The following is a 15,817-nucleotide window of genomic DNA, read 5'->3' on the forward strand; positions in this document are numbered from 1 at the left end:
AATCTTAAGACATACAGAATAAATGAATCTATTAATAAGTAGTTACAATGTAACAAAGAACTGTGTTGAGAGTTTTCTTAATGTCATTTCTAATTTTTATCACTCCAACATTTTTCAATTTAGGTTAATAAAAATGAGATGTAACTATATACAGGAGTAAGAAAGGTAAAAGAGAACATTTAAAAGTTCAACTTAATATATTTCCAAGAAAATACAAACTGCAGTTCAAGTTACACAAAATTATGCTATGTGCAAGATGAACCCTGTGTTAAAATTAACCTCATGACCTAAGAAAAGAATGGAATCTTGAGTGTCTAGAAAGCAGACCATGGGGACAATGCTTAACTAAAGTAGGATCTTCCTTAAAACAAAAACATTTAAAGAATTATTTCTTTCCCTTTCTCCATAAATTAAATTAACTGGAGGAGAGGGGAAGAGGAACAATCCTTCTCCACCTCTCTTTCTATTCTATTTACCTGAGACCCTCCAGCCGCTGGGACAAGGCAGGCACAAAGGTTTGCAATTAGACTTTCCAAGGAGACATTCAGGCTGTCCACATACACGGTATAGATCAAACCCAGGCAAGCCTGCAAAAAGATAAATACATGTAATTATTTAATGGAAAAAGCATTAAAAATAAATTGTTATGACATCTGCTCTAGGACGATTTCTCTTTGAACCTAGTAAAGTATATTATACAGTGAACATGGAATACATTTTAAACAGCAAAAATTAAGTTTATTAAATTTTCCTCAGAACCAGAACCTCCAAATGAGCTTCTGAGATGAGTTTATAGAAAGCAGAAATCCATAATTTGTAAAACAGATGTTTGTGCTCTGATAACTACTCTAGCAAATCTGTAGGGCTAATACTGTTTTTGCCTCAACTTAGTTTGTTAAACTCTAAATCTCAAGACAAAAACTTAGAAATTTTATCTTGTTTGGTGGTTCTTATAAATCTGGAATGCTTATTCTACAGAAAAATTTAACATGTGAATTGTAAGAAAGGATTGCAAAACAGAGACAAGATTGTAAGATTAACACTGAGTTCAGAAGGAGGTAGGTGGTAAAATAGACATAATGCAATCTTTATGAATCTTTCAGTATAGCAAAATTTGTGACTCTGAAAACTTAGTATTTGCTTGGAGTTACGCATTGTCGTTGAAATCTTGACACTAATTTAATTCTTTTATAACACAAATAATCTCAATTTCTAGAAAAGTTTTACAGAAATTGTATCTTAGCACAAATATTTACAAATGAATAAAAATTTCCTCTTATGTTTGAAAATTCTGTGTTTCTAAAACAAGAAAATAGCTGGAAGCAATATTTTAAGACTATTTTGACAGAAGTATGATCAAAATTGTTTGAAATCTCAAACACCCACCCTATTTACTTGAACCTGATTCCTCACAAGGTGAATATACATACATGAATTTGTTAAATCACTCATGCATTTACATTTACTACAGGTAATCAAATTATTTCTTTAGGATGTATACATTCTGGATTCAATAAATGTGGGACCTATTTTAAAACAAACACTACATCCTTAGAAGTTTTAGTAGTCATATTAACTTATTCAGGTACTTATTTCACCCAACATGAAAATATTTCTTCTGTTCATGCTAACTGTATTTCATAGGTGAATTCCTAAATCAATCTAACAATATTTTCAATCCAAAGAACTTGTACCATGGTTCATTCAAGAGACTCACACAATAATACAAATTAATAATGATAACTATGTGTTCTTTACCCTAAAAATTTCTGGGTAATATAATCTGGATACCAACACCAGGCTTTTGGGAGCAAACACTTCTGCAGGCTGAATTAAACCAGACACTTCTGCTCCACCTTCAATCTCTTCCTTCTTTGTTCCCTAGAAAAAGAGACACTGAAATCAACAAACAGAAGGGATTTCCTAGGTTCATAATTAACAAAAGATGAATATCACCTTAAATATAACTTATGCAAATTCAAAATTAATTATAATTTAAAAAATCAAACTACAAATAAAGAATAGACTTTAAGAGCATTCTAAAAGTAAAGTAGACAAATTATGAAGCAGGGAATACTTATTTCATTTTTGAAAAGCTCCTTAAGCTCCAGATATATAACACAACTTTATTTGAGCATTTCCTTTCTGAGTGAATCAAGGGCAAATAAGACATGCTCGAATTATTTTAAATAGTGACCCAATTAAAAATTATACTCACTTAGATGAAAAGTTAAAAATGATATTTAAATGAAAAGTCAGTTTTCAAAAGAAGATCTGTTTTGGAAATATGACACTAATTTTCATGTTGGTTTTTCTACTTGTCTCAATCTCTCAAACAAGGATTCTAAGGCTTGCAGAATGCTTGGTGCTCAATGCTATTGGCAGTAAAGCACAATCGGCTCTAAATTGCTTTTGTTCATAAGCAACAATGCTGATATTTTGAGAAAAGAGAACTCTGTTTCCGTTTTTGAAACAAGGTCTTGCTCTGTTGCCCAGGCTGGAGGGCAGTGGCACAATCACAGTGCACTGCAGCCTCAACTTTCTGGGTGTTAGGGATCCTCCCACCTCAGCCTCCCAAGTGGTTGGAATCACAGGCACACGCCACCACGGCAGGTTAATTTTTTATTTTTTGTAGAGACAGGGTCTCCCTATGTTGCCCAGCTGGTTTCAAACTCCTGAGCTCAAGTGATGCTCCTGCCTTATGCTTCCAAAGTGCTGGTTTATAGGTGTGAGCCATCATGCTTGGCTGAGAGAACATTTTTACATACAAAACTGAATTTCAGAATGTACTTAATGCCACTGAACCTGAACACTTAAAAATGGCTAAATGGCAAATCTTATATACATATATTTTACTACAATAAAAAAGGCTTAAAACAAAACATAAGTTTCAATAACTAAACACTGGTTAATAAACTTGAAAAAATATGATTCTCCCGCTTAACAAACCCAAAATCGTGATTCCCCTCTTTTTAATAACCTATATCCCACTGTCAACAAACCCTGAGTTCTTACCTCCTCTATTGCTGCCATAATGCTGTGAGCTACTATAATCTCTTGTGTGGATTACTCTAACAGCCTCCCTTCATCTCCTTTATTCTTCTTTAGCCCCACTTTGCTTCCTTGCTGCTCTTTAAACACACTGGGCATGCTCCCATCCACTGCTCTATGCGCTTCTGTGTTATTCCTTTGCCTAAATACTCTTTCCACAGATATTCTAATGACTTAGTTCCTCATCACTTTTAAGTTTTCATTCAAGCATCTTCTGCTCTAATAAGCTTTTGCTGACAACGTTATTTAAAACTGCAATGCCCTAACACTCTCTACCCACTTTCTCTGCTTTATTTTTCTCCATGGCATTTGTTACTATCCAACATATTTATCTATTTCACTTATCTTGTTTTTTAGTTTGTCTGTCTACTGCACTAGCACATGCTCCCATAAAGGCCAGGATTTCTGTTTTGTTCAACGGTGATTTCCCAGTTCCTAAAATAAGGGCTAGGCCCATAGCTGATACTTAATATTTATTCATTGCATACATGCATGAATACATTTTCTTGGCATAGTTTTTTGAGAATTTTATCAAGGGAAGTCTTTTCCCCCCTATTCATAGAGGCCAATAATTAGATTTTCTACTTCCTTTAGACCTCATTTAGTTTCTAGTACAATGCAATATAACCAAGTATTAGATGTCTGTGGAATGTGCACATCCAAAGGGAACTATCTGTTTAGTTTTTGTATGTATGATAAAGTCCATATGCTCTTGAAAGATTTTCATTTATTACAAAGCAAAAACAAAAATTAGGTTGGTTGGTTTCTGGAATCCTTAGAAATAATAAAAATGTGATGAATATGAATTCACCAAAGATTTCCACACTTAATGAATCATATTCTTCATGGATTACTAACAAATTCAAAATGACAAAAGAATGACTAAAATTCTTGGAAGAGATAAAGCTATCCACATTTTATGAGATTGTGATAAATGCCCTAGAGTACCATTAGAAGCCAGCTAGAGTAAGTAGATAACCATTTCAAATATATGACCATTAACTAACTTTGACCAAAACACAAAATAGAATGCACTGGTCATTTCTTAAAGCTGCTCTTCAACTAAACACTCACCAAAAGGAATAGTTATTAACGAGAAAGAAAAAGGTCCAATAGAGTGAAAATCAGTATTAAGTAAAAAATAATTTTAATTTATATCACTTTTTATTACGATGTTGACTTTTCCTTTGTAAATGTGCTACAAATCCTAAAATATTCTTAGTTCTTAATTTCAATATCTCTCCTATAAGAATGCAATGTCCTAAGTTTAGAGAAAAAAATTCTTATTTCTGCTTTTAAAGCAAAATGTACTGCTGTGATTAAACACACACACATACACACAACAAATAAACCCCAAATTTATTAGGTAAAATAAAGTTTGTTCTAGAATGGTAATGTGACATTTTTGATAAAATTTTTCTAGAAATAATTTATCATGTCAGAGGAATACTCCCTCTTCTATATAGCTGCTAGATGTATTCTATGTAATAATTATAAAATGACACTAGTTTTATTTGGTGTGTGTTTTACAATGACAGATTTTCACCCATTGGAAAGACGTGAAAAACTTAAAAATAAGCAGGAAATTCAAAACATAGTCTATGAATATGAGATATTCTAATAATGCTAAATTTAATATTTTATACTACAAAAGTTTCACATATTTTATCCAGCTGAACAATATTTTAAAGGCTTTGCCAACTTAAGATTATTTCTTCTCATTAAATTGGCCACTTAAAGATTATTCCTTGCTTTTAGTAGGTCTCATTAAAGATACAAATTTATCTTAAACACTGTTTACTAAATATCTCACATTGACTTACAAGGTCAATACATATCATAATCACATGCCACAACTTGCCCATTTGTAGATATCTTTGCCTACCAATTACTACTATGGATTACATCTGCTAGTGATTCCCAGCTTCTTTGTAACTTATGTGTAGTTCATCATCTCTGTGCTTCAATAATATGGGATAAATTAGTACTCACCATATCAATCTGGCCTAAAAGTGCTACTGCTCTTAAAACATATCCTGAGACAAAAAGTACTAGATTGCTGATTGCATGCAATAACTTGATGTAGCAGATCAGCACAAGCTTTAAGGAAGTTTATCCTACCACTCAGGTTGAACACTTCAGCCTCATCTTTGTTGTATCTTGATGCTTAATTTTAATATCAAAATAACTGTCAAGTCCTGACCCTTTTATCCTTAAAGAACTGTTGCATCCAACATCTTCTCTGTGCTATGTTCATTTTTAACAATACTGTATCACACTAAAAATCTTCCCGCAGCATTTCTTAAATAATCAGTTATAAAAGGAGGATAAAATTAATTCCACAAGTAAAAAATTTTCAGTCCTAAATTTCCTTTCTGAAATGTAATATATAGCAAGTGTACCATTAAATAGAATTGTCTCAGTAAAGCAATTTAAGAACTTAAAAATTTTCCAGAATTGGAAATAATGGAGCCTAAGTAGTTGCAAAATTCTGTAAGTTCTAAAATTCCTCCTGAACCCTTCATTTCTTGCCAAATAATCTTTTAATCAAGTTGACATGTCTACATGATCAAACCAGGTTTGCCCTTTCATTGGTCTGGAAAATAATGAATGCATAAGAAATACACATTTTAGGATAACAAGCCTTCAAACAAACTAGGCCTCTAGTCTTCAGTTCAGAATCTCCGCTTGCTGCAAGCTCCACCTCCCGGGTTCATGCCATTCTCCTGCCTCAGCCTCCTGAGAGGCTGGGACTAGAGGCACCCGCCACCACGCCTGGCTAATTTTTTTTTTGGTTGTTGTTATTTTTAGTAGAGATGGGGTTTCACCGTGTTAGCCAGGATGGTCTTGATCTCCTGACCTCGTGATCCGCCCACCTCGGCCTCCCAAAGTGCTGGGATTACGGTATGAGCCACCACGCCCAGCCTAAAGTCTTAAAGGTAAGACCTAAAACCATAAAAACCCTAGAAGAAAACCTAGCCAATACCATTCAAGACATAAGCATGGGCAAAGACTTCATGTCTAAAACACCAAAAGCAATGGCAACAAAAGCCAAAATTGACAAATGGGATCTAATTAAACTAAAGAGCTACTGCACAGCAAAAGAAACTATCAGCAGAGTGAACAGGCAGCCTACAGAATGGGAGAAAAATTTTGCAATCTACCCATCTGACAAAGGGCTAATATCCAGAATCTACAAAGAACTTAAACAAATTTAAAAGAAAAAAACAAACAACCCCATCAACAAGTGGGCAAAGGATATGAACAGACACTTCTCAAAAGAAGACATTTATGCAGCCAACAGACACATGCAAAAATGCTCATCATCACTGGTCATCAGAGAAATGCAAATCAAAATCACAATGAGATACCATCTCACACCAGTTAGAATGGTGATCATTAAAAAGTCAGGAAACAACAGATGCTGGAGAGGATGTGGAGAAACAGGAATGCTTTTACACTGTTGGGAGTGAAAACTAGTTCAACCATTGTGGTAGACAGTGTGGCGATTCCTTGAGGATCTAGAACTAGAAATGCCATTTCACCCAGCCACCACATTACTGGGTGTACACCCAAAGGATTATAAATCATTCTACTATAAAGACACATGCACACATATGCTTATTGTGACACTATTCACAATAGGAAAGACTTGGAACGAACCCATATGCCCATCAATAATAGATCGGATTAAGAAAATGTGGCACATATACACCATGGAATACTATGCAGCCATAAAAAAGGATGAGTTCATGTCCTTTGCAGGGACATAGATGAAGCTGGAAACCATAATTCTTGGCAAACTAACACAAGAACAGAAAACCAAACACCGCATGTTCTCGCTCATAAGTGGGAGTTGAACAATGAGAAAACATGGACACAGGGCGGGGAACATCACACACTGGGGCCTGTCAGTGGGTAGTGGGGTTAGGGGAGCGATAGCATTAGGAGAAATATTTAATGTAGATGACAGGTTGATGGGTGCAGCAAACCACCATGGCACATGTATACCTATGTAACAAAACTGCATGTTCTGCACAGGTACCCCAGAACTTAAAGTATACTTAAAAAAAATAAAAGTATACTTTATTCAGAAGATGACTTGCAATAGTATTCTGCGGGACATAATTTAAAGTATATCTGCTATGAACAATATTAAAATATATCTTTAAAATCAGATATAGTTAACATGACAGAATAAGAAAAATAATACAGTAGTGGAAGATATTTAAAATCTATGCTACCTACTTCATTTTATAAATCAGTAATCACATGCCCAGAGAGATGAAATGACTTGCCAAGGTCATACAGATCATTAAAGGCATAACTGGGATTAACAAGCCAAGTCTTCTCTTAAGCTACTTCTCTTCCCAGTATCCTATACTCTTATATGTAATCTTTATAAGAAAAAACATATTAGTTAAAATAAGCTGTTTAGGAAAGATAACATCTGAGATGCCAAACTGTCAATTTGAAAAGATGTTCAGGTTTGTTTTCCTTTAATTATATTTGAATGTAGTAATTTTTGTTTTAAAATGAAATAGTAACAACACACAGTTCTCACTGCAGCCCTTCCTAGCCTGAAATAGTTGTCAAAATTTAAGAAAAGGTATTTGATGTTGAAGGATTCTGGAAACTTAATCCCAAAAGTTTCTCCTGTTGTTTTAAAGTCTTATATCATTTTAAGCATGTTGCACCAATTAATCATAGTTAATCCAGTGACAGTTTTTCCCTACAAAATACATCTGTGAGGGACATCAAGGGGACTGTTAAGATTCAGCATTCTGTCCATTTGCCAATTCTCATTTCAAAAGGGGAGGAGAAGACAGATTCTTTGGTAAAAGACATAATCTTCAGCATCGATACTCTAAGGAGAATCCCATGTGGATACTTGCAAAGTTGTAAATTATCAAACTATAGAATAAACTCAGAATACACAAGTCTCCCAATTTTTTCTCTGTGTGAATTATGTTACGCATGCTAGTTTTCACCAGACTCTAACAAAGTCTAGTCTTGTCGAATAAGTCCTAAGAATTAGTCTCTAGAATGCTACCAAGTGTAAAGTTGATTACAATATCAGCAAGCCCAATTCCCAAATACTGCTATTTCTAATTTTTAGTTCAAAGAGTTGGATTACCTGGGACTAAACCCTTCTTGAAGGAACTAAGGTTTTTCCAATGAGATATTCATCACAGTTATTCATAATATTGATAAAACAGGAAATACATGTCCATCAGGGGATTAATTAAACCTACCTATATGGTCAACTAGTGTACAGCAACTTTTGTTAAAAAAAAATCCTTATTATTGGAAGAAAATATGTCAAGCCATTTTTTTCTGTTCTCTCAAATTTTTTCCTGCATGTTCTTTCTATGTTTTCTACAATGAGCATAGTTTACTATGATAAAGAGCGGGATGGTTGGGGTGGGGGAGTACCAAAAATGATTGGGTTGTAGTACTTCAGCTAAATCTATACACTGTTTTGTGTGTGGTTTTCTCCACTGTTTTATACCATCTAGAGACGAATTTATAAATTCCTTTTTATTACTCCATTTTCCAGGTCATTACTTAACTGCTTGGAATTAATTATATGATATCATGTTTAAATTTTTTTCTTTTCTCAAATAGCTCATCAACTGTTTAAATAATATTTGTTGAAATACACACATTCCATTGATTTATAAAGCTTCTATTGTTGGATACTGATCTCCTATACACAATAGGGTCTGCTTCTGGAGTATTGTTTTTGTTCCCATAATTGTTTTTACCCTTGACACTTAATTCTTGAACCTACAGCACACTGATACAATTTTTGCAGCTTTGTAGTATATGTGGTTATTATTTGGTCCTTGGAGACAGAATTAATCAAGCACTTTAACTGGGTACTGAATGTCCCTAAGTAAGCCTCATCTGTAAAATGGAAATGTTAAAACCTATCAAATGGTGTTTTGTGAGAATAAACTATATGTGAGTTAAATAAAATAGAATGAAATAAAGTGTTGTAAAACTTTTAGCACAGTACCCGGAACATAAGACTTTAATTTATCATAAGCACTACAATCTTTTTTCCTTTTCACAAGCTTTTTGTTTGAATTGTCCTTTTTCTTTCCCTTACTCTAGGTGTTAGCTCTTATTAAAATGTCCAGAGTCTTTTAAACTCTGTATGATTTATTCCAGTTGCCTAGTCTGCAATTATTATCTGTTTCACTGAATGATACTTAGCATGTGATACTTTGGAATGGTTTTGTACTTAAGTTTTGGTTCTGCTTCCCAAGCTAGATTTGAAGCCCACTGTGATGGAGAAACGTATCTTATGCCTTCTATGTCTCTCCCTCTTTTTTCCTCCTCTTATCTCTCGAAATTACAAAATTCATTCCCTCTCTCTTTCTTTGATGACAATTTGATGACATACCAAATGTTCTCACTGAGAACTGCATAATTATCACTGATTCAGAGACAAGTATATAAACATATGAAATAACTTTAAAAAGATATAGAACTAAATTTAAATTTTAGATATTTAAAATTTTATACTTTTAACATATTTTAAGATAATCAAATGATTATTTAGATAAGTAATAAAAGTCAATGTAAATCTATCATATTTTACTGATTACTTCAAAAAATTTAGGATCACATTACCTAGTTGAGTAATTTTGGGAACATATTATCAAAAGTTTAATGCCAAGTTTTGCTTATGATTACTGACAGTGTTACTGTATCTTGGAAAGATAACAGAGCTAACATTTTTAAAGTTGCACAATCACATTCTGGATGGTGTATGTCCCTAAGTTCCCCCTCTTTAGGCTTCCAAATAATGTGTCATAGTATATTTGGTATGAAGTAATTCACACCAAAAAAGAATTAAAAGATCTATTTTGAACTGATGATCCAAAAAGAAAAGAAAAACACATTTTTAAAGGGACATAAACAGTTCATGCCAAAAATGAAAACAACTTTACTGATGACAAGAAAGAAACATCTTCTGGGTTCTATTTTTTTTTTCAAATTCTGCTTCATTGTTTATCCCTCTTTTCGACCAAGCCCAAAAGACATTAACTTATGTTTCCAGAAAAGTGGTCTTACAATTCTGGCTAGTACCTAACTACAATTATATAGAATCTGGAATTCTCACAACCTATCCGCATTTTCAAAATCTTGGAAAAACTGATATGAAGCAGACTGTAACCTTTTGTAAGGTGATCGTAACAAATAAATTATGATTTCTGGGTCCACTTAAAATGGCAAGTAGGAAAATATCTAAGCTAAAAAGAGAAATAACTTCTTGACATATGGATTCAAACTATACAAGAACCCAGATCTTAGCTTCTAATATTATTCCCTATTCAAAGGAGTCAGACTCCTTGAAGAAATGGCTGATTTCAAGGCAGAGGCAGGGAAGGAATAAAATGATCCTAGATCAACTTGTTATGATGAAAAGTTAAAAAGTACTTTTTCTAAAAGGAGATCTGTGAAAAGAACATAGGAATCTGTCTGACTGGTGCACGCTGGTCAAATATGGGATAATTTGTGCATTAAAATAATAAAAACCATTAATGATTTACATATTATTGAAAAAAAAAACCTGAATCCATGTATCTGTAGCTCAAACAGACAGGAAGAGAGAGTTCCTGCTTATAGTAAAAGGTCGACTGCTGACTGCTAAAAATAGAGGGAGTATGGAGTTAGAAAATAATCATTTTTTGTTATCAGAATCAAAATTGCTATAGGCAAGAATCATTAGTAAATGCTGAAATCTAGGGGAACATGACTGATGAATAGTAGGATATTTGCATAGTGTTAGAGTGTCTTCTAGTAGACTGATTATTAATTGCAAACATAAAAATCGCCACTATGAAGTGGAGAAATCTGACAATCATCTGACCAAGTTACCAAAATTAACATCATCAGTGAGGGACAGACAGGCATTGTGGACTTCCGGATGTGCACTCTTAGAAGGATGCCCTTAGAAGGAACACAGGTAATATTCCAACTGTTGACACAGCCTGAAACTAACAACGAGAGATACTGGAAAACAGAAAATAAGAAACATTGTATTAAAAATGGGGGGTGAGAAGTTACATTATTTAAAAATGTCAACATTATAGACAAAGGCTGCACAACTATTCCAGATGAAAAGAGACGAAAGAGAAATAAAAACTAAATGCAATATATGTAGTATGTACTAGATCCTGTACTGGAAGGAAAAAGGGATGGGGGGGTGCTATAAAGGACACTACTAGATCAAATGACAAAACTGGAATATGGATAGTAGGTTTTATTATATTGATGTTAAATTTCCTGAGGTTGACAACTGTACTGTTTACGTACTGTTCATGTACCTCTGAAGCATATACTAAAGAATTTAGGTGTGTGTGTGTATGGGGGAGATGGGGAGAGGAGAGAGAGGAAGAGGGAAGAAGGGATAAAGAGAGGAAAGAAGGGCAGGGAAGAAAGACCTCAAATAAAACGATGGGGCAAAATATTAACAACAGGTGAATATGGGTAAAGGCTATATACATGTTTGCATTATTCTTGCAACTTTTCTGTAAGTTTAAAATTATTTCCAAATTAAAAGTTTGAAAAATACCCAAGAATTCCTAGAACCTATTTGTAAACATCTGCTATTAATATAATGTCAATATATTGCCTTTCTGTCAGTTTGTCTAGAAGAAGAGGGGTGAATAGTGAAGAGGGAGAATCTAAATAATTATAGTTAGTTTCATTAGATAATTCCAAGGAGTTGTGAAGCGATACCCTCAAGAATATGGAAATAACAGAATATACTGAATTCTCAGCATTAACTTAAATGCTAAAGATCAACAGAGAAATGAAAGGCCAATAAAAGAGACAGAGTGGTTCTTGGGCTAGAGAACACTCTCTAACTTATTCAGATTGAAGTGATAAAAATGAGAATTTGATTAGCTATTTGTTGGCAACATACATCCAAACATTATCCAGGGGAGAGGAGACTTAAAGTCACAGACTGAAAGTTTTCTGTCCCCATTGATAACATACAGTAATCTCTAACTTCAAATAGAAGCAACAGGCTATGTTAGTCTGATAGTCTTTAAGTATTTAACATCAAATATCGGTTTGTTTGATTCCATAATCAAAACTCCGGACTTTGATATGGCTTTCTACTAAGATCTGGTGACAGGAAGACAATGTGCTGATAATGCATGTTTTGTTCTATATGCACGTTCAGCACTTTTCACATTTCCTATAAATTAGTAGTCTAGCATGTTAGTTTTAGTATACCAGTCTAATGAACTTGAATAATGAGTCTGCATCATGAAAGGTAATTTGTCTCTTCTTGTACTCAAAAATCAGATTTCTGCATCCAGAAAATTCAGATCTTAGAGTTTAATAAACATAATCAAAACTACCAAATACTCCTTTGTTAAGCCATTTCAGAAAGCAGGCCAATCCTTTCCCCCAAGTGATGATACTCTATACGTAGCAGAAACTACAGTAGATTATGCAAACTGGCTTACTCAATATCTTCCAAGTCCCCTTTATGGTTTCCTTCTTGTATTATAGAGCCTGGAAAGAAAAACCACCACCACCAGCACCAACAAAAAAAAACCCTACACTTTTTGGGGCAAAATGGGCTCTGTATACAATCTTACTTCCACCAAAGAAACAACTCATGTAAAACTTAAAAGCAGAAGTCAGCAGTATGAGACTAAAGCAGAAGTCAGCAGTGTGAATATCTGCAGGAGAATGGATATTCTAGCACAACTATGGTGAAGGTTATAATGTCTGATATATACCCAGCATTGTAAGTGCCAAGTGGTAAAAGGTGGAAGGAATATGGTTTCTATGAGAATAGCACCAAGCTGAGCTGTTCCTAGTACCCAGAATTGGTTCCCTGCTTGTCCCTCACCCCTAAAATTTCATAAGTTGCCAAATACTTTGTTCTGACTCCTTTCTGCTTAGAGAAAGTAGAGCCAGTAATGTGAAACTAAGAACCTCAACCAACAGTCTGAAAGAGCAATTATTTTATATGTCTTCATAGTTCTAGCTTATGAATTTCTGCCTGATCATGTTGATAATACCACCCCTAAGGAGAATGAGTTAACATTTGGGTGCTTAAACAATAATGTCAAGCATTGTAATAATGATTTGCAAACATTGTGAGTAAATGTTCCACATTCTATGAAAGACCTCCCAGGAGAAGGGCTAGCAGGGAAAATCATAGGTTCACCAAGAGAAGAAATTAATATTCTTAATAAACCAATTCAAGGATGCACTATTTTTAGAAATATTCAGATTATGATCAATGTTTCGAAAAAGGACAATTAAATCTGGAAAGTAATTTTAACATGTTGCTCTCCTCTTCAACCTTAAACATAAAAATTTCTTCATACTTCTTATGCTAGCCCATAAAACTCAAACTTGCAGTTTTAACAAAAATATGGCATATAAAAAACATTCCTAAATGTTGTACCTTCGACTGTACTTTAGCTAGTAAAGGTTTTTGTACCTGAAGATTGATCTCTGCCTCATAGAAGGTTAGGCATGAGCAGTAATGTCGATCTGAGTCAATATCTGTCAGGACAACCACAAAGAACGTTGGCTGCTTCCTCTCTCTGGACAGCTGCCACCCGCCAGGCTGACAAAACTAAATGAAATAGAAAAAAAAAAGTAACATTTAAAAACAATAAAAGTTAATTATTAATCTCTGACAAATTTTAAATGTTTGCCCATTTTAACAAATTCCTCCCTGATGTGGTATGACTCTAAAGCCAACATTTAAAAAAAAGTTAATGTACAGATTCATAATGTTGAAAACTTTCACCAATGTGCATATATATTTCATGAAGATAGCCTCGATTTCCCACAGTTGCCACTCTGGGTGCCATTTCTGAGACCTAGGTTGGCATATGTAGGAATATCGCATCAAAATGAAAGACATCCCCCTAACTATGAGAACAAATCATGGAATACATTAGAAATCAAGGGCAAAATATGTATTATTGAGGGAAAATAGAATTATTTTAAAATTTCCATATGAACCTGAGAGTCTTCAATTCATTACAAAAAAAGAGATATCTTGTTCAGCAAGACAGACCACATTCTTGTCCATAAAACATACTTCAACAAATTTAAAAAAGAAGAATCATAGAATGTCTGCTGTTAGACCATGACAGAATTAAACTAGAAATCAATAACAGGCAGATAGCTGGAAAATCCAGAAATACTTGCAGGTTAAACAACACTTTTTTTTTTTTTTTTTTTTTTTGAGATAAGGTCTTGTTTCATCACCCAGGCTGCAGTGCAGTGGCATGATCACAGCTCACTTTAAACTCAACCCCCTGGGCTCAAGCGATTCTCCCATCTCAGCCTCCCGAGTAGCTGGGACTACAGGTGCCTACCAGTATATCTGGCTAATATTTTTTATTTTGTAGAGAAAGGGTCTTTCCATGTTGTCCAGGCTGGTCTCGAACTCCTGGGCTCAAGCAATTCTCCTGTGTCAGTCTCCCAAAGTGCCAGGATTATAGGCATAAGCTACTGCACCCAGCCAAACAATACTTTTTAAATAACATGAGTCAAAGATGAAATCTCAAGAGAAATTTTAAAAATATTTTGAGCTAACTGAAAATGAAAATAAAACATCAAAATTTGTGGGATGTGATGAAAGCAGTGCTTATAGAAAAATTTCTATCATTGAATGCACATATTAGAAAAGAAGAAAGATCTAAAGTCAGTAATCTAAGCTTTGACCTTTGGAAACTAGAAAAGAAGAGCAAATTACATCCAGAGTAAGCAAATAAAGAAAATAAAAGTTAGAATTGAAATCAATGATATTGAAAACAGAAAATCAGTAGAGAAAAATCAATAAAATAAAAGTCTGCTTCTTTGAAAAGCTCAATAAGCCTCTAGCCAGGCTAATTAAGAAAAAAAAAAAAAGGCACAAATTACTAACAAATGAAATGAAAGACGGGATATCAGTACAGATTGTTCTGGGCGGGAGACTCGTGAGAGGAGAAGAAAAGGCACACACACAATACCTTTAAAGGTAAACAAGCTTTATCCCATGTAAATGGCAATGTAGATATAATAAGCAAATTATATAATAAGCAAAGTAATAAAATAAGCAAATGATATAATAAGCAAATTGCAATGCAAAGGGGAGAAGGGAAATGAGATAAATGTCTTTACACCCACCAGACTATGGAGGATTCACCACCAGACTGGGAAGCAACAGTCTGGGCTCCAGAGTTGGACACTGCACTCACCAGACTATGGAGGATTCACCATGCCAGAGGTGGTGAATTCCTCTTCAAAGGGTTTAATTGTGTAATGTCCTTGGTTCGAAGGCCCCACCTCCTTGTACTTTCTCATTTTTAGCCTGCAAGCAGCCCTCCTGCTCTTGCTGTGCCCTAACTTGCCCAGACATGTCCAGACACATCTTGTGCCATAGGAGAAGAACCACTTCTACCCGCTCCCTTGCGAACCGTGCATCTACCCTATTTGTTCAGTGTGCTCTTGTGATTGTGGCTGATGCAGGGAGCACCCTTCTGCAGAAGTAAATTGCCTTGCTGAGAACGCTTTTTGCCTGAGTGCTGGTTTCATTTTGCAGCACCAAGCACTTGTTTCTAACAACCACTAGACTGGGAAGCAACAGCCTGGGCTCTATAGTCAGCCACTTGTCTGTGCACAGACAAGGAGAGGTCTCATGAAGCTTCAGCACAGTGTGGGACCCTAGCTGTTTTTGTAACGAGTTGTTTGGCAGGAGGTCCAGTCATGAAGGCCCTTC

At 34.7% G+C, this 15,817-nt stretch overlaps 1 protein-coding gene across 6 annotated transcripts in view; it reads right to left on the reverse strand.

Annotated features, from left to right (window-relative positions):
* SBF2 (SET binding factor 2) overlaps positions 1–15,817 on the reverse strand; it is a 531,976-nt gene that overhangs the window by 263,664 nt on the left and 252,495 nt on the right. For all 6 annotated transcript variants that reach the window (XM_063710649.1, XM_063710648.1, XM_063710650.1 and 3 more), the window contains 3 exons: positions 13,541–13,678; positions 1,759–1,881; positions 477–587 (listed from right to left, as the gene is read on the reverse strand). In XM_063710649.1, the coding sequence (XP_063566719.1) occupies positions 477–587; positions 1,759–1,881; positions 13,541–13,678 (372 nt within the window). The remainder of the gene's footprint in view (positions 1–476; positions 588–1,758; positions 1,882–13,540; positions 13,679–15,817) is intronic.

Source organism: Gorilla gorilla, chromosome 9 (assembly GCF_029281585.2).
Source record: "Gorilla gorilla gorilla isolate KB3781 chromosome 9, NHGRI_mGorGor1-v2.1_pri, whole genome shotgun sequence".
In the NCBI taxonomy this organism is placed as follows: domain Eukaryota; kingdom Metazoa; phylum Chordata; class Mammalia; order Primates; family Hominidae; genus Gorilla; species Gorilla gorilla.